General features: G+C 43.2%; 1 protein-coding gene across 1 annotated transcript in view; it reads right to left on the bottom strand.

Annotated features, from left to right (window-relative positions):
- LRP8 (LDL receptor related protein 8) overlaps positions 1-22,801 on the bottom strand; it is a 260,617-nt gene extending 237,816 nt beyond the window's left edge. Inside the window, exons 1-2 of the mRNA XM_067535605.1 lie at positions 22,268-22,801; positions 21,173-21,292 (exon numbers count right to left, since the gene is read on the bottom strand). Of these exons, the coding sequence (XP_067391706.1) occupies positions 21,173-21,292; positions 22,268-22,337 (190 nt within the window). The 5' untranslated portion in view covers positions 22,338-22,801. The remainder of the gene's footprint in view (positions 1-21,172; positions 21,293-22,267) is intronic.
- Positions 22,802-24,031: the final 1,230 nt, after the last annotated feature.

Below are 24,031 nucleotides of genomic sequence, written 5' to 3' on the forward strand. Positions count from 1 at the left end.
CCATATCCTCCTCTGTACTTTCCAGAGGGAGAGAACTACAGCAACTCGCTTACTGGATATCTGTATCAAGCATCCTGCAGCTTAGTTGGAGCTGTATAGTAGAGGAGTTTAAGAACTAAACGCCAAATTTTGAAACCCTCTAGGGCAGCAAAACCTACAAATGGATCAGCCACAAAGACCCCCTGTCATATCTATGGTTCTTCTGTCTCATACCTCAATTTAGATGATAGATCACTACAAAAAGAACTGAAAATAATCAGGAAGCAGAATGAAGCAGTTCTGTAAATCAGAGACAGGAGGGATTGTCCTTGATTGGGTCAAAAATCTTAGAAATATTCTACAAAGGTAAATGAGGTTGAAGGAAAAGTTACTCACATGGATTCAGCAGTATAATGCCAAGACACAATAACTACCAGGTGTTTAAAGATTATTAACATGTAATACATAAACTTGGCTCTCTCAAGAATCAGATGCAAATTAAAATTCTTAGAGGGGTGCAGTTCCCTGATAAAGAGAACCCCATAGAAGGAGGAATTTGTAAGAAAAGGGTTTTTATAGAAACTTTAATTTCACAAGACTTCAGGAAGGATTCCATAAAAATCAGAAAGATACCTCTTAAAAATTTGGCCAACCTAGTAATAGCACTGATTGCGTGTATGACCCAATTCTTCTGAGATTTCATTCTATGCCTGCCCATAGAAAATGTTAATTTGCTGAACAAAGATACTAAGAGTTTTATTTATATAGAATCTGATCACCAGATTTAATCTTATACAAAGCAGATATACCAAGGAAGAAGGTTCTTCATCAGTCCTTAAAAACATTCACAGACTTAAAATGAGATTATGCCTTACTTTAACAGGACAAAGCTCCAGTTTAACTTTGGAGCAAACACCCACATTTCTTCACAACAGAAGTGGCCACTAAATTTGTGAATCACTATATCTTGATAATGAATGCCCTTCATCTCCCATTGACTTTAATACACGAGTTTGCTCAGCATCTTGCAGGATTAGACCACAATTTATTAAAGCTGAGACAGAATCAAAGGAATCAGAAATGGACACTTTTAACAGAACTGAGTTTACTTTCCATATATGCTCCCATTAAGTTTTTTAAGTAATTAGTTTTACAACGTGGTGTTGTCTCTGGTTTCTTGCTTAAAGCTATTCTTGCTTGCCATCATATATCTCTTGGATGTTGTAAAAAAGACCAATCTGTATTACAGTCAACTAACACTGGAAAGATTAACGAAGTAAACGGTGGCATTAAAGGAGGCCTGTCACTTCTAGGGTCTCAGTGAATAGGTGGGTATACCAGGTTGAGGACCAGTTATTTCCAATCTTCTTGTCTCTGAAATGCTGGTGTATCTAAACAGTATCACAGCAAGGACATTTGCTCACAATATTTAATGCAGTTTGTTTGCTTAGTAAAAAGAACTGGGTTTAGTGTTTTTCAGTTTCAAGGGTTCTTCCATTTGATAGTGTTGAAATGATACAGCCCATAAATGAAATGAAATACTATAAAAACAAATACAAACATTCCAGAGCTACACCACCAAAAGTGTATGGGCTTGTATGTATGTGGCAAAGTTGGGAAGTGAGTTACAACATCCCAGGACTTTTCAGAATATTTCATATTTACAAAACAGAAGTTGTAAGTCATTCTAGAACTACATCCACATTCCCTTGATCATGTTCCAGTTTGATTTTTTTTTAAACTCCATTTCTTCAGCGAGAAGTGTATCAGCACACATTAGAATGCAGATTGAGTGGTATAATTCCTACTTCCCTTGAGGGCTTGAGATGCAAAATTTTCTATTTTGTTTGAGGAGAACAGAGTGAAAATCTCAGACCCCCTACAATCACCTGAATTGCAAAAGACACTAAAAAACCGCACTGGAAAACAAAAACTCGGCATTAACAGCTTAACACATTCTTGAGGCAATGCTGTTGCTCCTGAAGAACTCAGCAGACATTTAGTGAAGTCTGGTGTTATCTATGCAATTTTAAACTCCTTTTTTATGCTCCTAGATAGATTCATTTATTTGTGTAGAAATTTGCAATTCTCTTACATTTAAAAAAAAAAACCCAAATGCACCCAAGAGTACCTCTCTGCAGTCAGAAACATCCGGTCATTTCGCAGTGCAGGTTTCCAGAACATCTGCTCTACAAACCTAATTACCCCTGATTGCACAGATGCAAAAGCCATATGAGATGTTAGCACCTGAGACAGAAAGAGGATTAAGTCCTTTCCAAAAATGTAACAAACAGACATATATCTACCCGCTATGAGTCTGATCTAACTTCTATTAAAAAGTCGATGGAAAAGACTCCTACTGATTTCAGCAGGTTGAGCCCTAAATCAGAGCTACATAAGCAGCTACATTATCCCAGCCACAACCAACGGGTCTTCACTCTCTGCTTTTGATACACAGCAGTCCCACTAACGTTTGGTCTCAGCTTCCTTAGTTTTCCAAGCACTGTCCATGCCTCAGTTACCAGGCTGGAAATTCTGCACCAGGGATATTGCCCACCATCACTGTCGCTGCCACCCAGCCTGGCATGGCCAGATTCTGGGACCACATAGTCCTAGTAGATGCAATCGTTCAACCACTCCATTGAGTCTCCTATCTGCAGTAGAAATGAACCCAAACCATTAAATTTGGATATGTACATCTCCAAAACCAGGGGTGTTTGGATCCAGGACACTGATTTGGGCCCCAATCTGCAGGATTCCAAAAGATGCAGGGGTTCTGTATAGGTTCGGCTGGAAGGGGCCCTTCTACTTTACAGATTCTTTATTTAAAATAAAATAAATCACCACGTTCTACAGTGATGGCCCCAAATACTGCAACTCACAACGGTGCTGCAGCACTGACTGGCAGCAGTGCTGGACGATAGTACAACATTTCTAAAGGGATTTTATTTTTTACAAATGTGACTGAGCAATTATTTGCCAGCAGACCAAGTAGTCCTTTTTCTAACCCATTTAAAAACAGGTACCCAAGAACCTCTATGTATTATTTTTTTCTCATTGACTTTGAAGATTGTAACTCGTTTGTGTATCTATATTTACCTGCTTTAAATGACTTGTAAATGACTCGTCTCCTTTTCCCAATCAATCTTTAGATAGTTTATTATAGGATTGGCTATAAGCGTTGTCTCTGGTGTGAGATCTAAGGTGCAACTGACCTGCGATAAGCAACTTGTCCTTTGGAACTGGGAGTAACCTGAATATTGCTGTCATTCTTCATGTAAGAGACCACAAAGGCAGGCTCACCTGATTGGGCAGAGTACCTAAGGGGACTGTCTGTGACTTCATGTTTGGCTGTTACAGAGTCTGAGGCATTTACAGTTGATAATTGGATGGTGAAATCTTAGGGCTGAATTCTCAGCCAGTTTGGGGTTTGTCCTAACAGTTTGTCTTGAGGTTGGTACTCACGTTTTTGAGCCACTGCAGGCAGCTTTACAATGGCAACCCACAGTAGCATATGGGAATAATAGTCTGATTGCAATGGAATGGCAAGTCACTGCAGCTGCTGTGGATGATAACCTAGCACTTTCCTAGACTTTTAGATGTGTCTGGAAATTCCTGCTTCTCTCTTATTATATCTTCTCAAGAAATACGAGAAGGGCTACATGGCTACCATTTATCTAGAACAGCCACAGACCTCCCGGGCACAGTTTTAAAGCTGTGACTGAAAGAGTCCATCTTCAATAAAATAAAATAAAATCTGTTGTATTTATTTTGATCCCCCAACTCTGATTCACACATCTACGCTTCCTCCCCAGAAGAAGAAGAATTTTTTCTCCCCTTCTCCCCCGCACTCTTTTTGTGTTTGGCTCTGACCTAATTTCAGAGGGAGAAGTAAAATTGGACACCAGGATTGCTCCAAAAATATCTCTAGTGATTACAGCTTTCCCTACCCTCAGAAGCTGGCCTCATTGTCTCCCCTCACCATCCGGGGCTTCTCAGTCTTTCCGAGAAATGGGCTCAAGTTCCAGCATGGACTCCCCAAAACTATAATGCTCTGAGACCGGGTGCCCAGGGTGAGAGGTCCTAGGGTTATACCACTCCCAACTTCATGGGGGTCTCACATGGGCCTGTGTTTCCCCAAGGCTGCTTACCATACTCTTTAGCACTGCATCCAAAGCTTCCATTTGTAGCTCAAGGGAACCCAGATGGGAGAAAGTGGCTGGCTCCAAAGTCAGGAGCATGGCTGCTGGCATGGGTTCTGAAGACAGAAATGACCTTCCATCTGACACATTCCTTTTTGAACGTCACTCCCCTTGTGGAGATCGGGGAGGGGGAGCCTCTTGCTGTTGGGGCCACCATCTCCAAACCTGCCTTGCTTCTTTCCTACCCATGGAAAGGCAGGCCAAGGGGACACCTGCCCGCACCGGGACATGAGGGGGAAAACTGCATCCTGCCCACAGAGAAAGCCAAACTCCCCAATCCAATTCTTAACAAAGGGGAAGAAAAACACAGAGCCCTTTCCTTTTGGCCAGGGCTTTCTCCATCTAGCTTTCTCTTTCCCTCAGAAGTCAAAGCAGAACTGAGGGGAAATCTCCCCAAAAGGGAAACAAAGCCCTGTGATGCAGCTGGGACTTGAACCAAATGATTAGTCAGAAATCTGAAATAAAATGCTGGGATTTTCCTCAGAGGCCTGGCTGAACCTGCCAGCCCACCCTTGAGGAGGCAGAATGGAGCTGGTGGTAATTTCAGGGGTTGACCATTCTACTGGCGCCCAGGGTTCACAGGTCTGGCTCTGCTGCTAAACTGAACGCAGGGTGAAATACCCATTCCAATAGGCTTTGTGGTCCTTAGCACAATGAAGACAACACATTCCTAAGAATTTAAGCAGCCTAAATAAGACCAAGCTCTAAACTAACGTCCTATCTCTCAGCATTTCTACTGTCACCTATGGAGAGTGTCATCAGCAGAAATAGGTGGAAAACTACTGGAAACCACATAAAATATCACTATGAATTTGGCCAGACTCACAGAAAACACCTTCTCAAAGTCCCTGGACAGTCACTCAATATTTTGATTTCTCACTTTACAAAATAAAATGAAAACCTAGATCTTACAACTCATGCACAGCCAAGATTTTGAAGTTAAGTAAAAGCTCAGTGCGGAATAAAACTGACACACACATACACACAGTCAACAAATCTTTGAAGAATTTTTGCATTGGATGTAACATTTCCAATGTCAGACAATGAAACTTACAGGTTTTTATATGATAAGCTGCTGAGAAAATATCTGCTTGTAGGAACAATACAAAAGCCACAAAGTAACTGATATTGCTGGGTATTTATCAAACAAAAATGACACTACCTATGCCCTTTTCTAGGTTAAATGTAAACATTTTGTACTGAATAATCTCTTCTGTAAGTGATTCAAATCCATCTGACCAGGCAGTGCAGAACGGTGACACTGGAATAAATTCCGAGTTTAGACTAGCTTAGGAAACAGCTGTATCTTTAAGAAAAATCTTCAGTGATTTCAATTCTTTGCCCCAACTCTCCTCTAGGCTCTTTCTTACTTTCAAAAATCCCCATTTCTCTCTCTAGTGCTCACTCATTTTGGATAAAGTAGATGGCTATGCCTCCCTCCAGAGCCAATCAGTGACAGACTTAGTGGGAAAGAGGTTGCTTGAAATTGATCTAAGAAGGCACTAGTTCTCCCTACAACTCTCAACCAGTCATTGAGTGTAATAATCAAGCTCATGCTCACCCACAAAAAGGGGGTGGGGCAAGGTCAGTCCTGAACTGGGTTCCCCCACCTTTGTCCACTAAGCATATTCCTGCACTTTAAAACATCCAAAAACTCTAACAAAAAAAGCATGCACAAGCCAGTACTGATGAGCATCCCTGTAACTAGCAAACAAGTATGCAGCAACCCACCATCATGAGCAACTCCATAACAACACCCAGCATGCAAAGATAAGTATGGAAAACCATCACTAAAAGTAATTTCAGTTTCTAGCTGAAAAACAAGTACTTTTTTAAAAAAAAAGCCAATATTAGTGAGGGTGAAAGATGCCAGATTGATAACCCAGAGGACTGAAGCTCCCTGCAATTCACAGGATAATTCTGGTTTTGGCAGCAGTAATGCAGAGTGCTTTGCTAACGTGTCTCAACCCTGCTCAAGGACCACTTCCGGCATGAGAGTAGTTGAGTCTCCATCGCCACTCAGTCAAACAAGGGTGTCAGTTGTAGCAGTGGTTTTTATTTTGGGGGACATGTATCCACTACGAACTGTCTTGAGACCACCAACTCTTTTCATACCACACCAAGTGTTCATTGTACGGGAATGCCTTTGGATGCTACTGACCCAAACCGGATTTGAGCCAATGGTAGAGACATGAAGAGTTCTGTATCAGAACCAATCCCCTAGGAATGACTTCCCATCAATCACCTTTTAATCGTAGTATACTGAGTTTGGAGTATATTCCTAAAGTTTAAAAATGATGTGATGAACTGAATGTGTCTGTGCATAGTGAATTTAGCAACTTCCAGCAGCCTGAAGTGCACTGTTTGTGTATGAGCTGTCAATCCTTTCCACAAGTACTTACAAAAAAGGTTAGCAAGTGTTCATGTAATCTTGTACATAATCAGCTATGAAAAAAGCTGGTGCTCTCACATCCAGGCTTGCACAGTCTCTTTCAATGCCTGGGCAAGAGAGTGTTCATAAAGGCTTTGTGCATTGCTGCTGGAGAACAAGCATTTCTGGCTGGGAAGTGGAGGTGTAAACACTACTGGCCAAACTTGAAGGAAAAAGATTCCAGCAAGACGGAGAAGTGCACAATGCAGGCCTACGAATGGCTCCATGTCTCTCACACGTGTATGTTTTGTTTCATGAAGCCTGCAATCATGAAATGAAAACATACTATGCTATGTATCATACTCGGGAAGTGCTTCTGTCTTTATATTGCAGGCCTGGGGATTTCTCCATGCTATAAATCTCTACTTTTTAAAGTATCATGCAACAATCAGAATTCCTCCGGAGAAAAACCAGACAGAACTGATCGCTCTCAGTGTCTGGCAAAGCAGCTCCTTAATCCTTATTCAACTGAAGGGGCCAACATTAACTGGCTCCTTGGGCAGATATATGTAGCATATTATTTTATAGGAATGAAACAAATTCAGCTCTCAATTACACCAGTGTAACTGAAAGCAAAATTCACCCCAGCACTGCCTCTAAGCAAAACATGCAATTTCAACATGCTAATGTGAACCAAACTCCTGACTGGGATTGTTCCACAGCCTCTGTTTGAACCGGTTTGCTACCCATCTATGAGAGAAACTTGCCCATGAAATATACACATTTTAAATGATGTAATAAATCCAACAGAAGAACCTATTACCCATAACAAGTGTTCATTTTAATGCTAATTGTTATTTCTACAAGCCAGAGGTACAAGCTAGGAGAGAATTTACATCTTTGTTTAAATATAGCATTTATACATGCTAAACTTCACACTGAGTTGGGGTTTTAGTTTTTGTTGTTTGGTCATTTTGAAGGGGAATGTAGGGAAGGCACAGTGAAGATTCATTAAATATCTAAAATGCAAAACAACTCAGACATATATTAATAATTTATTATTATTATTGCCCTACTACTACAGTGGATGGTATAAATACATCAAACTGAGCGGAAACAAGAGCTGCAGGTAGTTCAAGGAAAAACAATGCATAGTTTGGCTCTGTATTTATTTGTCAGTGAAGACATTTGTTATTAAAGAAACTTGGGTCTTCTTTGTTTATAAGCAGCACCATGTACATGGGCATGATTCACACCAAGAAAATTACAGACCCATCTTTAGTTTTATATCTGGAATTGGCCAACCCCCTCGTCTGTTCTTAAAGGACAGGTGATCAGTGCTCATGCTGTATCTAAGCTTATTGCTCTTGACTACTGCTCGGGGCGTGCAAAGAGGTGTCATACACCTGGAAGGAATACAGTGAGTAAGCTCAGCAGAATTTAATGATATATAATCTTTTACAGTCAGCAAACCAAGCATGTGGTGTGCTGGCAGAGTATAGCATTGCCATACAACAGAGGTAAATTTGGAAAGAAACCTAAACTCTCACCTCACACAGACCAACAACAAACAAAATTGCCAAGGCATCAAAGACTCCTATTATATTTTTGCCAGGGAAGTGGAGAAAACCAGAAAATCTCTGCCATTTAATACACAGCAGGGCACAGACTTCGGATCCAAAGAGCATTTTCATTCATAAATCCAACTGGAAAAAATATGCCATCAAGACAGATATTACATTAGGAAGCAGAAGTCCAGGAAACAAACATGCAAGAAATATAAAATGAGGTGTATTAAAAAGGGGATAAAAATGCCACAAAACTTTGGATTTAAACAGCAATTGTGTACATGAGCCTAAGAAGCACATCTGAGTTCCCTGGAAAGACAAAGGCCCTGTTCACAAGGTGGTTAGAACTGCGCTACCTACAATCATTTTTGAAGCTTGTTAAAACTCTGTTTTAGGCTCTGCCAGGTGAGAGTGGAAAATCTATAACACTACGGACCAATCCAAAGCTGAAATCAATGGGAGTTTTTCAATAGACCGCAATGAACTTTGAATCAGGTCCTATATGACTAGCACAGTGTTCAGAAAAAAAATCACATGCACACTAGTCAGGGAAACCAGGTTAAAATGCTGAAAACAACAAATCTGGTAAAGTTGCAGCAAGCAAACTTCTGAGCCAAGCCTGGGCAGGACTTTGCACATCTTTTAACTGGTTTTTGGTTTTTTGTTTTTTTAAAGGTATACGTGGCATGTGGAGAAGTTACTTGAAAGAGCCCTTCTGGTTCTGCATGTATGGAACCAAGCTCCTATCCCCACGGAAACTGAGCCCCTGTTTGTACTGGTACCTTCTGCAGCACCAACCACACTGTCAGTCATTTAATAAATATTAAAATAATATTGATGTGTCGGAAATAAAACATCGCCTTTAAAGCAATGTGATAGCAAGGCCATGGTTAATGGCCCTCAGTGTTGTTCTAAACCTATTATAAATCCCATTCTCTAGTACATTCTAGAACTCTGCTCTTAAATCCACTCCTTGCATTACCTCTGCAAGGTTAGACTAACTGCCAGGTTCTGACTCGGACAAAGAAATCTGGAATGAAGAGGGAAATACCGTCATTAGCCTCACAGGGGCCTTTGGGGCAAGCAGCGGGTTGAAGCACATTGACCACTTGAAGTTAGGACATCTAAGTTCTGCTGCTGATTTACTATATGCCCTTAACCATGCACTAGCTCTCTGTGCCATACTTTCCTCACCTGTATAATGGAAGTAATGCTACTCACTCCCCTTACTGAAGAGTACTGTAGAGGTTCCGGTTACTTCAATGTGTAGCAAACCAAATTCAAACCTCAGACGTGCACCACCATCATGACTCTTCAGAATCAAACCTTCGAAGAGATATGAAGGTTCAGCTTCAGTTGGGAGGCAAATGTAATAGAACAGAGCACAGGTCTGCTGGACCCACCTACTCATTAAACCACACAGTCTCTTTACTGAGGAAGCATTAAAAATGGAGCTTTAACCCCCACTCTGAATTTCCTGGCTTCCCTTTATTTAAAGCCTGACTCCTGACTTTATTTGAACTTTAATTTTTTTTTAAATAAATTTATGACCCGTCCATGCCCAGGGTAGCCACCTGAAAATGCCATGGTCAGGGCAGGCTGTAAAAGGAGAGCAGATTCTCCCAGCACTGGTGGGTGACACTGAAGTCAGACTTCCCAACCAGCCACAAACAGTGCTTCTGATTCCCCACACTGGTTATCAAGAAGCCAAAATAAAAATATACACAGCTTCCTTTTACTGCATTTCAGTCTCCGGCTCCCAATCAGCCACTAGGTCCAGTAAAGAGACCAGTTATTTAAAACTCTATGCTCTTTATCCAAAAGGTTTCTCCTGACCCCAAAGGGTCAGCCACAGTACCAGATCAATATAAGTTTGGATCTTACCCAAAATACCACACTGCCAGCCAATCCTTTAGTAACTAAAACTAAAGGCTTATTATAAAAAGACTAACAAACTATAAGAAAAATGTTAAAGGATTAAAGCAATCAGATACATACAACTGATTTGAAAGTCCATATATATCCGGTTTCTAGTACAATTGTGGAGTTTGCAGGCTTGTATAGTCCCTCTGGTGTACATCCAGTACCTGGATGGGTCTCAGTCCTTTGTTTCACAGCTTCAGTTCAGTTGTAGATGAGATTATCCAGAGGTAGGTAGGTGGCTGAAGGCTGGAGATGACTGAAAACAAAATGGACGTCGTGCAGCTGCCTTTTACGTCCTTTGGCCTTTGCCATGCTGCTTGTGGAATTTTACAGGAATAAAACGGAGTCCAGGGTCACATGAGTGACTGCTGACTCGTCAGGTATATCCCTGGCTTCTCCCCCTGGCCCATTGTACCTGTGAATTTCTTAATGGGCCATTAAGCAGGCTGTGCTGCAGCCATCCTTTCTGGGGTGTTGCCCAGACACAGCACAATTTGAAATACAGATATATCAAACATATCCATAACTTCCATTACACACATACCACATGAACATAAACATTATCATCTTACCTTGCACATTATAGCCTTTCTAACAGTACCTGACACGACATATCTCATATGAATTATTATGATTTTGACATACTGGTTAAATAATATAATAAATGCCTCCCCCCCCAATCCAGGCAGCGTGACACCCCCAACGCGAGATTGGTGTAGAAGAGAGTAATCAGAGCTCCTGAATACATCTCAAGGGCCCCCCTAATCCAGCCAGCATCACAAAGTTGTTCACAGAATTATTGTAACACATTAATTAAACTTTAAAAGTTATCTTTTGTATTCCAGCAAGAATTTTCACAGAGCAGAAAAATTTGCATGAATTATATCAAAAGGCTTATCCCTCCGCCTTGTAGTAATCTAAATATTAATGATTTTAACAGGAAAAGGCATTTTAGAAAAATTAGGCTCAGCATTTCTAACACTTCCTAAACACGTAGCATAAAAGTATGTCGTTTCCCTTTGGCTAGAACCAGATGTTCGTGCTAGAGGACAGTCACATAGGAATTAACAGATTGCTTTAGACCAGGGACACTGCAACAGTGCAGTAAAACAGGAAGCAATGTGAACCTTCACTCCAAAACTCAAACTGAATTCACAATTTTTTCTGAGAGCTTGGGGGAATGCGGGGGGAGGGGAAGGATCAGAAACCTCTTACAAGATGTGAAATGATTCAGAAGGATGGAGCTCAGAATGGACACTATGGGCTCCAAGTTAATCTTTAAATATTCCAATGGGACGCAACAGGGGACATGAGGAGTGTGGTAAGCAAGAGAGCTAGCAGCAAGGCCAGAAAGTGCACTACATAGTATAGGGAGTGAGAGAAGTTCATGCCAAACTAGTATCCATGCAATAATTAATGTCCTATTCCTAACTCCCCACCACCAATGCTCCCACACTTTCGACATGGTAAAATTCTTAGCTTGACCTTTCCTTAGATGCCAAAATCCATTTGCATCTTCTACTTACAATTTCCCCTGCAACCCTCTCAAACCTGCTCTCTTCCTACGACAACAGCAGCTGAGCTTTGTGTTTCAAAAATATAAAATCAGGAAACGAAACATCAAAGAGCCACTGCAAGTAGGTTAGGTCTAAAAACACAAAAGCTTTATATTTTGAAGAGAATATAATCACTATTTATTTTTTTAAAATCCAGCACTAAGAAATTAGCAAACAGACAAAACAGGGAGAGAGCGGGTAGAAAACACTCAGTCAAATTCATCCCTGGTGTAACTTTCACCAACCTCCAGAGTCACACCAGGGATGAATTTTGCCAAGCGCGTGAGCTTCACTGCTGCTGCTGTTTGCCCAGCTCCTAGAGCAGCATGTACTGCTGCCATCACTACTAAGCAGGCTTATGATCAAAAAAGGAAGCGAACAAAAGGAAGCCAGTTGGGCTCTTCTTCCATTAGAAACAGATAAAGGAATCAATATTTCTCAGACTTTTTCAAGCCTCTACAACACGTTGCAAATTTAACTAAAAACTATTTAGAAAAAATAGCTAATAACTCTGTCCCCAAAAGTAGGAAAGCATTGACACAAAAAATTGTTACATCAGGATTCATTCATTCCACATTCTCTTTGACCTCAGGAAAGCTTCTGACACCGTGGATATCTCCATCTTCCTGTGCTATCCCCACAGTTATTGATGCTCCTTATCCCCATGGCTGCATTTCTATCTATCAAACCACATTCTCCCCCAACACACAGTACTTAACCATACTCCCTCTAGTGGTGACTTCTTTCTATAACCGAGTCCCCATGGTCCAATTCTCTGCCCTCTATTCTGTCTTTTCAACAGGACCAGGGATATTGACAAAATAGAAAAGCAATTTACATGCAGACCTAATAACTACCAATGCTGGGTGACACATGCATACATTTACATGCATATAGCAGTTGTCACCCCAGAGACATGTCAAAATATATCCAAGTCACACCAGTGAAATGTGACCATCTCTGGAGTGAAGGACAGCAGCCACCCAGCTCTCAGTATGCTGTACACAGTGAATACAAGTAGGAGGAATTGTAGCGACAGACGACAGAGCAAAAAAAAAAAAAAAAAAGCACAGAAACAATCCATGGCAGATCAGATTGCCCAATCTATAGCATTTTCTAAGCAGTAACAGCTTGATTTTACAGAGGTGCTGAGCACTCCCAGATTTGATGACTTCAGTGGGAGTTGGGGATGCTCAACCACTTCTCAGGTGGCACTCAGCACTTTGCAGGATCAAATCCTTAGTTGTCACCCAGTTAAAAGCAATTTGTACTAGACTTATGGAGTATTTTTACCCTCATTACAGCTATACTGAAAAACAAAGACTATAGTCTATTATTTCTGCTGCACTTCTGCACAAGGGTATGGGTTCATACAGAATGCACAGGGAGCTTTACCCACATCACCTGAGCAGGAGGCAGAATCTTGTCCTACCTCTCCACACAGCGCTAGAAGAGTGGCTCAGCTTAGCTACTGAGCCAGATTATGCACGGCAGCCCCAGAGGAAGGTGTGGTCCAAGCTGTAGGGGAAGGATTCAGCTCCTCCAGACAGCTAGTGCATATCCTGCAGTCAGAGTCACACTACCAGATGCAGCAAAGAGTTCTCTATCATGCATCCCACACCCCAGGCACTCTCATTCGGGCCAGCAGAACACCTGGAGCTAAGGGCTTATCTGCCAGCACCACTGCTCCCCCACACAATGTCTTTAGGAAAGATTTGACCCGGATTCTGAAATAAAGCGGAAAAATGCAGCTTTAAAAAGAAATGGTAACTTTGTATTTGGCTGAATCCCCGGCTCACAGATAGTCTACAATTAAATTTGCCTCGCGGCTTGTATTCATTTAAGGAAACTGGTTGAAATCAGTGCTGACTTTTTGCAATTAGACTATTTGCCATATATGAGGATGTATCAGCAGTGAAACACACAGAGAGATTTTCCAATCTCTTCCACGCACCCTCAGGGCTGGGCTAAGATAACCTGAGGCCCAAGTTTCCGTGAAGAAATGGGGCCCTGTCAAGCACAACTATCAAACTAAAAACCTGTTCATTTGAGTCCAAAACGTTGCATCTGCTTTTACTGCTTTGACTTCCAAGCTCATCCCCATCTCCCCACCGGTTCTACTGGCTCCAACAGGCGGAGAGGAGAACCTCGCTGTGTCGTTGGGCAAAAGCCCTGCATTATCTGAGCAATGTCAGAAGAACAGATCGCTGCTCAAGTTGTCTTTCTAGAGCCTACAGCTCTGCTAGGCCTGACACAGATACCTGAGGGAGATCGGTAGCAGTGAGAGTCGTAGGCACACGTCTTGTTGGCCTATTGGTTAATCCAGCCCAGTGCAGCCTGCCCATTCTAAAACAATGCTTGAAGCATTGTTGTAGCCGTACTGGTGCCAGGATATGAGAGGGACAAGGTACCTACTCCTACGACTACAGAGGTGTACTTGCCGAGCTCATTTTAAGTGGTCTCCCACAACATGCATGAACCCCTTACACGTAACAATCTGTCCCAACTTGTATTTAGCTTGGACACTCTGGTTACCTTCCTCTGACTTGAGGAAGAGCTCCATGAAGCTTGTATGCTTCCACAAACAGAAGTTGGTCCAATAAAAGATATTACACCACCCACCGTGTCTCATTCTTCAACAGACAGATGTGAAATAAAAATCAGTGTTCCTCTACATGTGTGAGTTGAGTACTGAGTGTTACACCTCAGCTAGGGATAATCCTGTGTCCAGGACACTGAGCCTTGAAAAACAGCTAAGCTTTTCTCAGTATAAAAACAACTCTGAGTTTTATAGGATCTATGATGTGCCGTCAGGAAGAGGCACCCTAGAGCACATCTGCAGATGTTCTGTATCTATACTAGCTACCATCAAACTGCCACTTCAACTTTTCCTGTCCTCCCAACATAAAAAGCATCCGTTGCTCACAGAAGGGGGAAGTGAAGTGAATGTTAAGTACTGTTGAAAGGTGCTAGGATGACAGTCCTGGAGGTGCATGTTCTCTATCCATGGATGAGGTACTGCAGGGGCCACTGTGACAACGTGGCTCAGACCAGATCTAGAGAGAAGAGAGGCCAGTTTGGTCTGTTGCCCATTCAGTTACTGGTCTCTCTGCTGAGGCTGCTAATTACTGCCATTAGTACTGGTGGGTTTTGTGATGTATAGGTGTGTCCAAAAGGACTGGAACTGGATTGAGACAACCAAACTCATTTCACACAGCCCATCACTAACAATCTTAGATGGATTTATGCAAGCTCTGTATCCCTCTACCAGCCTCCTTAGCATTCTAATTCCGCAGCTGAAGACTTAATTTTTCAATGTCCTGATCAATGGAGCTTTTACAACTTTTCTCTTGGGAGATTAGTTCCAGTCTAGTAGAAGCACAGGGGCACTGTAAGGACTATTTCCCCTGACTTTTAGCTTATATTTTCTTATCCTTGAAGTGCAGTAATGATCAGAAAAACAACTGAGCAAAAAAGGTATCTTCCTACTTAACCACCACCTATATCTGCGGACTTTAATGACAAATCCTTTTTCACTACTCTTGACTCCTGTTAGCACTGCAGAGACACCAGGAGGGAGCTCTATTCTCATTATTCTTGATAAACACTGTTATCCCAATTCCTCTCCATCACTGGCATTTACACTCTTCAAACATGTAGATGATTACTATGATCCCACTTAGTTGTCAATTAGCTAAGCTACACCCGTTCAGCTCTTCATCTTTTCTCACAGGTCAGTACCTCCAGCCTCCTCATTTTTGTTGTTCTTTTCTGAAATCCCTTAAATTTGCCTTCAGAATGTGTGTAATACCTTGTAGTCCTTAATGTGAGATGGACCCTTTCGATATTTTTAATTTAAAATATTAAAGATAATAAAATAATGTAATGTGTTAGTAATAACACTAAAATGGCATCTCACGATGGACTCATATAGCACCTCATAACAGCAAAGTCAAACAGGCACCACAGAAAGCCCCTGCAGATATTCTAAAGAGACTTGCTGGGATATGTTGGAATTATTTCAATATTTTTATTTAAACCTAATCTCTCTCTCTCTCTCACTCACTCACACACCCACCTATTAGTATTTTGTATCCATTTAGCTCTTCCAAATAAATAACCTCACATGATAATGCACTCTATAAAACAACACACTGTGTGACCAATTGATAATCCAATTAGTCTAGGGGTCAAATACTGCTCATTTTACTCAGGAGGCTAAATTCTGGGGCCTGCTCATATAACTGTGCCTGTGACACAAAGGCCTTATAACCACTGCTTTCATTGACTACAGCAGAACATGTGACTGGATAAGGGTTATTTAAAAAAAAAAAAAAAAAGGATCTTCGGTTTCTTTTCTTTTTTAAATAAAAAATAAAAGAAGTGAGACAGAAGTCCGAAATTTGACCCCACATCTTGTGAAACTGCTATAAGGCCATGTTCCAGGTCTGACCTAACCCCTTTTAAAAATTGGGATTGGGTAATCTTCCATATCCAGTAACTAAAGAAGCCACCACCATTCCATCCCTTGATTTCCATTTAGCCACACTCATTTTACATCAAATCTATGACAGAAGGGACAACGTCCGTTGCTACTGGTCACTTTCTGCGGTGCAATCCAGATCAGTGAGGGGCTGCGTCACCACCTGCCCCGCATTCTTGGGTGCCTCACAATGCTTTGCTGTTCTAGCTCCCAACCTGGGCTGCTCACAAACAGCCTGTCGGCAGGCAGGTCACACCAAGTGTCAGTGTGTAGCTGCAGCCCTGATCCAACCGCTCTGACCCCAACAGCCTGTCAGCAACACTCCAGTCACACTCTGGCTTCCACCAGCCTTGGTTACTACTTACAGGCTAAAACCAACACACTCCCATTCCTGAATTTCCCCCTCAATCTGGTTAATTTGGTTCAAGGCTTTGTTTAAGATGGCCTCTCTCACTCCTAGTCTTCCAACAAGATAGTGACTGATCTTTCCTTGGTCAGAATCCCTCCTTGATGCCCAAAGTTGCTGGTGTCTGAGGTCTGGTCTACACTACAGAGTTAAGTCGATGCAAGACAACTTATCTGAACCTAGCTATGGAAGGGTCTACACTTAAATTTCATTCCCGCCAACGTAACTGCCCCACTATGCCAAATTAATAACTCCACCTCCATGAGCAGCGTAGAGTCAAGATAGACATAGTTAGGTTGATGCAGTGTCTGGTGTTGATTATTGCTGGCTTTCAGGAACCATTCCACAATGCCCCACGCTGGCAGTACAATCAATACAAGTGCTCCTGGTGAGGTTGTGCACCAGCAACACAAGGAGCAAAGTGCAGACGCACACAAGTGACGGAACTATTGTGGCACCTGTATGCTGATGTAAATAAGGTTGACTTAATTTTGTTGCGTAGCCATGGTTTTTGTTGTCTTAGGTGAAAGAGAGAGCGTTTTCTTTTATAGTCCAGTGAAACTTTGAAGTGGATTCTTCTGAAGATTACCCTTACCTCCCAAAGCAAAGTTTATTTAAACAGTGAGGCAGACGACATGGAGTCTGGTGCTGAAGGAGGTTCCATGCTCTCTCCTCACTTTTGTTTGCTGATATGCAAATTTGCTCTGTCTCCTGCCTTGTTCTCCCCCTGCTGTCCCAAGGACCTTGTTTACTACTTATATGTAAATTGAGGCAGACACCCATTCCTTTGTTTAGGACAGACCTGTTTAACAACTTTGCATAGGCAGGCCTGTGTGGTTTTGAACACGTACTAAGAACATCATACAGGGGGGTTTCGTAACTTTACATATAATGTTGCTACATACATTTTCACCATGTTATTATTGACCAGCGAGATATTAGTTTTCATAGGATACCTCACCAGCCATATTTTGTATAAAGATTATTACAATAGTATGCAGGATGTGAATACAGGGATGCTTTCGGTCACACTACCACCAATCAAAAAGGAAGAAATTCGGGGGAAAGTCCAGAGGATCTTGGGTTGGTAAGCATCCCTGCACACGTTTAGATAAGGCTAGCTCTCTTACATCTATGGGCCCCCAGGAGTATATTGCTGTAGGTATCCTCTTGGCAGGTCTCTTCCTTGCTTAAGGTTTACTTCTCTGTTCACTAACTGCAGCTGCTGCTGCGGTTGCTCAACCTCTATGAGGCTATTTGCTCAAACTCCGGGGGAAAGTCCAGAGGAAACCTCTATGAGGCTATTTGCTCAAACTCCTCCTCTGAATCTCAAATTCCTTGAAAAAAAGTCAACAGTACACTCGCCACGCAGTAGACAGCACCAGAAAACAGGAACAGTATCAGTCTGTGTACAGAGAAGGCTTCTAGCAAGAAGCACATTAAGTACTGTCAACTCCCTATTTTCCCACAAGCAGAGAGTAAATTGTCGTCTTCACATAGAACTATTAAAATATACTGAAACATTCTGTAACAGAGTATTTTAATGGCAACAACCACAAGGACCAGTTTATTTTACAAGCTGATAATTTACATACTAGCCACACGGGTTATCCTATTTCTCCTAGAAGTGAAGAGAACTACAATAACAAATCAATTAACACATGCATATCACATACTTTTGAGAAAGTTCTCAGCAAACTGAATATAGGGACTGAGAACGGAATGGTCTGCCTCCGCATTTGCTACCACAGGACTATATGCATTTTCCTTTTCCCTGTCTGTCACTGCTTAGTAGTTAACTGCAGAAAATTCAAGTTCTTGGAATGTGTAGATTCAGAATACTGTTTTTAATATAGTATTGTATCTTCAGTAGCAACAAAAAAGTGTGTTAATCTAGAACCAACGCACATGGAATGTACTTTGTGTATGTATATTATACATCCCTTACCCTGTAATAGTGTGTGTATTTATATTATTGTGTGCAATAGTGTGTGTATTTATATTATATACACACAGAATATTTTTCCTTTTAACATCATTTAAGAGAAAACAATGTTCAGCAGTAAGTAAATACAAGCTACCAAAAGAAGTGTGTGAAAAATGTAATTTAAATGGCTCTCAGGATCTGCTGAATGAAGTCCACTGCAAATTCCACATGTTAATTAAATGATCAGTTCACATACAGGAAATTTCTATAATACACCCACCTAATCCATGTTTATATGCTAGTCTGTACTCTACAGTATAGCATATTTCCCTATACAAGTACCAAGAACCCCTTTGTTAACATTTACCAACAAACAGCATCCCAATCATTTAAAACTTATTTAAAAAAAAAAAACCAAAAAAACCTCTTTAAAAGCTACAGATGTAAAACTCTAAATAAAACACAATTACACATCTGACTGTTCTGATATGGCACAATACAACCAAATCAGCTCTTCATCAAAATATCATTTTTACATTCCTCATCTTTTCTGATATAGTATTTCATGGGGGGGAGGCGAGCTGGGAAAGGGAAGGTCCCAATCCTTACTCATTTTTGCTATTAAAGAAGTCCCACTGTTTCTAATGGGACTACTCTGAGAATAAAGTATCATTCATTGCGAGTGGGGTAACAGAATCAGGCCATTACGAATCCATTCAGGCCACGACCACACAAGCTTTATACAAACAGAACTCCCATTGAATTCATTGGAAGTTTTGCCCAAGAAAGAATTGCAGGATGACACCATAAATGTTAAATTGGTTAAAAATGGTGAGACTGTTAATAGCAAGAGAGAGTGAAAAACACATGACAGTAACTTATTCCCTAGACTCTGCTACCATTCATCAGCTGTTCATGTTAAGTTCTTGTGGTTTATGAAGTCTCCAGAGCTCATTCAGTGTATTATAAAAAAGTATGCATTCAATGGCTATTTTCCTATACAATATCTAATTCTCATGACATTCCTTTGGTATTTTAGGGCAGTCGCCGCACTAAAACCTGCAGTACTGCTGTGTCTCTTGTAGATACAATGGATTTAATGCCATGTTTCTTTGCTTTCATGGCTGTTTCTTGCACAGACAGATTGAGAGAAGTGCTGAAAGCTGCAGAACTTACATGGCAACACACAAGTATGTGTATTAATAGCATAACAAACTTGCAACTGCCTAGGATTTATGGTTGTCAATATGCCAAACCCTAAGGTCAACTGAGGCTTCGCAGGACCAGAGGAGGTAGAACTCTGAGACATCCTGCTCCAAAAGCATAAACTCCCTCTCTCCCATTTACACCACAGGATATTCTGTTAGCAGCACAGGGTTGCTGATGCAACTGAATAGTGCTGATTCTATCCAACGGTATGCAGCTGTGCAGATGCACAATAGCTAGTTCACCATATTTTTTTCAGTAATTCTTGTATATACATACTTAAATGCCACTTCTTTCAAGCTCTGTCCTATGAGCAACTTCCCCTTGCCCCCCCAAGTGTCGGATGTGCACATCAGGAATGAACCGGAACAATAATCTCTTCTTAGGGTTGTCCCACATACTCTTATATCCTTGTTTTGAAAAATCCTGTGTATGAGGAAAGTGAGTAGAACCATAAAAAATTACTGTTTAATGTATAGAGGAGGAAGATTTTGCATAATAAAACTCTGGGCCTCTTTAACACGCACAGAATCTTTCACAATGAATCATCACCTGAACTAGATGTTGCTGGTAAAGACTTTAATCATCCCTGCGGGTAAACAATTCACTATGACTGTGCAATAATAAGCTGGCTTTGGCTGGGTAAATTTAGCTTGTCAGGACAGTTCCCCAGAAGACCTTCAAGGGCACAAGGGTGATTCTTTCCAAGAGGGGGATCTGAAAGGAGGATGATCGAGGCTGAGTCAAATACAACTCCCTCGCTAGGCTTCTCTATAGGCGGCCTATGCCATGTGAGCTGTCTGGTGTTCCCCAGCAGCCAATCTGAACGGGGGCCGGCAGAAATGACAGCTTCATTCAAAAGAACAGCCGCAGCCACAGCACGGAACCGGCCAGCCCCGTCCTTCCCAGTCCCACGGGGGCAGGGTCTGCAACGGGAAAAGCGGGCCGGGCCGGGCCGGCTGTTGTTCGCCAGGCGATCTGCAGCGCTACAAACACCACACACACGTGCGGCACGGCTCTCGCTGGGATAAAGGCTAAATCCGCCCCTTCCCGCAGCAGGGATCAGCCTCCCTCCGAGCCGCCGCCGCGATCTGGGGCCAGGGAAAACGCATGCGGAGGGGGGGAACGGCGGGGCGAGGCGACATCTCCCCGGCCTAGGGCCACGAGTCCCCGTGTGCAGCACCGCAGGGTCCCCGACAGGCCGGCCGCTTCCTATCCCTCCCCCCCAACACACACACACACACACCACACACACACACCGGGCTCAGCGCCGCCTTCCCAACACGGCGAGAGCCCGCCCGCCCGGCAGCCCAGCGCCGCCGGAAGCCGGCAGGCAATGAAGGACGCTCCGGCAGCCGGGCAGAGACCGCCACGGCAGGCGGCCCCCGGGCTCTCCCCGGCTCGCCCCTGCACCCTGCTCCGCCGAGCTCGCCCTGCCCGCTCCGCATCCGGCAGGCCCCGCCGAGAGGAGACTCCCCGCGCCTTCCCCCCAACCCACCCCGGCTGCACGCAGGCCGACACCGGCCGGCCGACACCGGCCCGGGTACTCACGGCAATCCGCCTCGTCGCTGTTGTCCGAGCAATCGTCATCCTCGTCGCATTTCCAGATGGCGGGGATGCAGCGCTCGTTCCGGCACTGGAACTGGTCCTCCTCGCACTGCTTGGCGGCGCCTGCAGGGAGGGGAGCAGAGGCGGCCTGAGCGCGGTTCTCTTCCGTGCCCACCCCAGCCCCGGGCACGCACTGCAGGCCGCATGCCAGCCCTCCGCTCGCTCGGCGGGTCAGGCAACACACACACACACCTTGCACGCACACACACACAAGGCGTGGGATACTGCAGTGCGGGGAGGGCTGTTTTGCACGGGGCAGGCAAGGCAGGTGTTTCACCACAAAAGGACAACTGCTGCACCTCTGCTTCCAGGGGGTTAATATCGCTGCCCCCCCCGCCGCCGGGCACCGTGCACACGTGGCGCGCCTCATTCATTCATTGCGGGAAACAACCCGGCTTTGTTTTAGAGGCAAAAAAAAAAAAAAAAAAAGAGGTTGGAAAAGGCAGGTGAAGTAAATGCAAAAGTAAAGAGCCATTTGTCCAGTGACTTTCCTAGGGGTTACTCATGGTCAGTGCAAAAGGCAGATCGCGCGAGGTATCACCGTCGGCTGCTTACAACACGTATTTATTTCCCTTCCCGCACACAATGAACCTGACCCCACACTGAAGTTGTGCAGGGGACGATCTCCGCCTTTGCGGAGCCGGACTCCTGCGTTTGGGTCGCAGGTGACAAGACGGATCTTCCCTGAGCTTAAAAGGGGGGAAACCTGGGACGCAAACGGCCGGTTTGCACCCGCGATCCCCCGTCCATTCAAACACGGTGTCAGCCTCCCCTGCGCCCAGACACCGCCGATCAAAGTTAAGGGAGGCACCGCCAACTGCCTCCCCCTTCCCTGCACGCACCCTGCGAGGCAGGGGCAGGAGTTCCAGGCACCATGCATGCAACCACCAGACTTCAAAGGGGGGAGAGAGAGACCCAGGCAAATGCCTGCCTTGCACTTTGCTCAGATCCTAGTGATGCTGGATGGATGTGTGCTCGCCCCCCGTACACACGCGCGTACACACACAGAGGATATGGACACAGAGATCCCGGACCCACCTTTGCCAAGGTGCAGCTTGATCAGCAGCAGATGGAAGAGCAGCAGTCGGGCTAGTCCTGGGCGGCACATTGTGCTTTCGCCTTCCCTGATGATGCCTCGGGAGCTGATTGCATGCAGCCTGCTCGGCTTCCTGCCTTCGCCCGCGCAGTGTTTACTGCCGGCTGCAGCGGCTGGCCGGCTTTCTCCAGCGTGTGTGCATTCGCAACCCGAGCTGGTAGCGACGCTTCTGACTGGGCGGGCTCTTCTCTGTGTGCGCTCCAGATCGGTGCGTGCCCAATCTGCACTCACCAGGGCACGGACTGGGAGACAAGGGGCGACGTGGGGTGGGCAATACCGAGAGAACGAGCTGGGGCAACGCTGCCACCGAAGGTACAGTCTCTTCCCCCCACCACTTTTTCTAAAGGGTGGGGGATGGATTTGCTTTGCTAGCCTGATCCCATTCCTGGAAAAGCAAACTCATTGTTGAGACGAGCAGGCGCAGGCAGTCTGCGTAACATACCTCAGATAATGCTGGACCTACATTTCATATTACTCAGGCTGGCAGAGGAGTAAAGGGAATCTCCATGGGTTCCCAAAGGCAGTTAAAAATAGTCTGCATTCCATCATTTCTTTAATTGGACAAGGCCTCAGTTTCATCACCTGTAAAATAAATACGTGGAATATTAAGCAACAAGCAGATTGCAAAAGAAAATGCTGCAGCAGTAAAAACAGATTATCCCTCATTTTCAGAGCAACTAATTCTGTTTATTTGAGGGGAACAGAGGCTCAAGGCCAAAGTCCGTTCTCATTTCCACCATATGACTCGCATCAGTGTAGCTAAAAGCAGAATTTAGCCCATATCTAGGATAATAAGAGATAAAATAAATACAATAAATTATCACCTAGCTCAGAGATAAGATAACGATAGGTCTTTGTTTCTGGTATATAAAATAATGAACAAATACCACTGAAGTCAATGGTGTTTACATTGATTTTACAGTGGGTATAAATTAAATCTGAATCTTGTCCATAGTCTTTTCTGTTTAAAAGCTACACATAAGGAGCCAAATTCTGCCCTAATTTAACAGCACTGCATGCTACAAATCAAGGCTGAATTTAGCCATTATCCCTCAGAAAACTGATGGCAACGTACGGTTGGTTGCCCTCTTCTTTCCTATGTTAGAGACCTCAGAGACACAATAAATTAAATGTAATATTCCTATTAGCTTTTGAAATCTTGTATAGAATACACTAAATCCAAATAACACACTTCTTTAACATGGGGCCAGATTCTCAAGTGGTTTAAATCTGTAAATATGCTGATTTACACTGAAAATCTGGACCATGATCTTAATTTTATTAAGTAAATGCAACAAACACCTGTTCTTTTTCTAATGCCTTTAGGAAAATAGTAAGTCAGTCACACACTGTGTTTTCTTCATTATTTCAGCTTTCTGGTAGAACAGGGATGTCATCATACCCACATAACCTTCTGCATTTTACTGTAGTCAAATTTAAAGACAAACTGTAAAACATTCCAAAGGTGGTAATCTCCTTTCTAATGGAGAGGGATAATCTGTGTTATTCCACATGTCAATACAGCTCATTCAGCAAATGGAATGAAAACAAGTTTATAAACACTATGACATGGGGCCCATGTCTATCTCTCTGTGTTTATAAAGGGCTGCTGATCCTGATCAGAGCCTCTGGGCACTATTGTAATCATGAAATATCTGATTGTGCTAAATTAGCATTGCAGAGCTATTCACACTACTAGAGTTAAG

This window comes from Emydura macquarii, unplaced genomic scaffold (assembly GCF_026122565.2).
Source record: "Emydura macquarii macquarii isolate MOO-44397 ecotype Brisbane River unplaced genomic scaffold, CSIRO-AGI_Emac_v2 contig_3506, whole genome shotgun sequence".
NCBI classification, from domain to species: domain Eukaryota; kingdom Metazoa; phylum Chordata; order Testudines; family Chelidae; genus Emydura; species Emydura macquarii.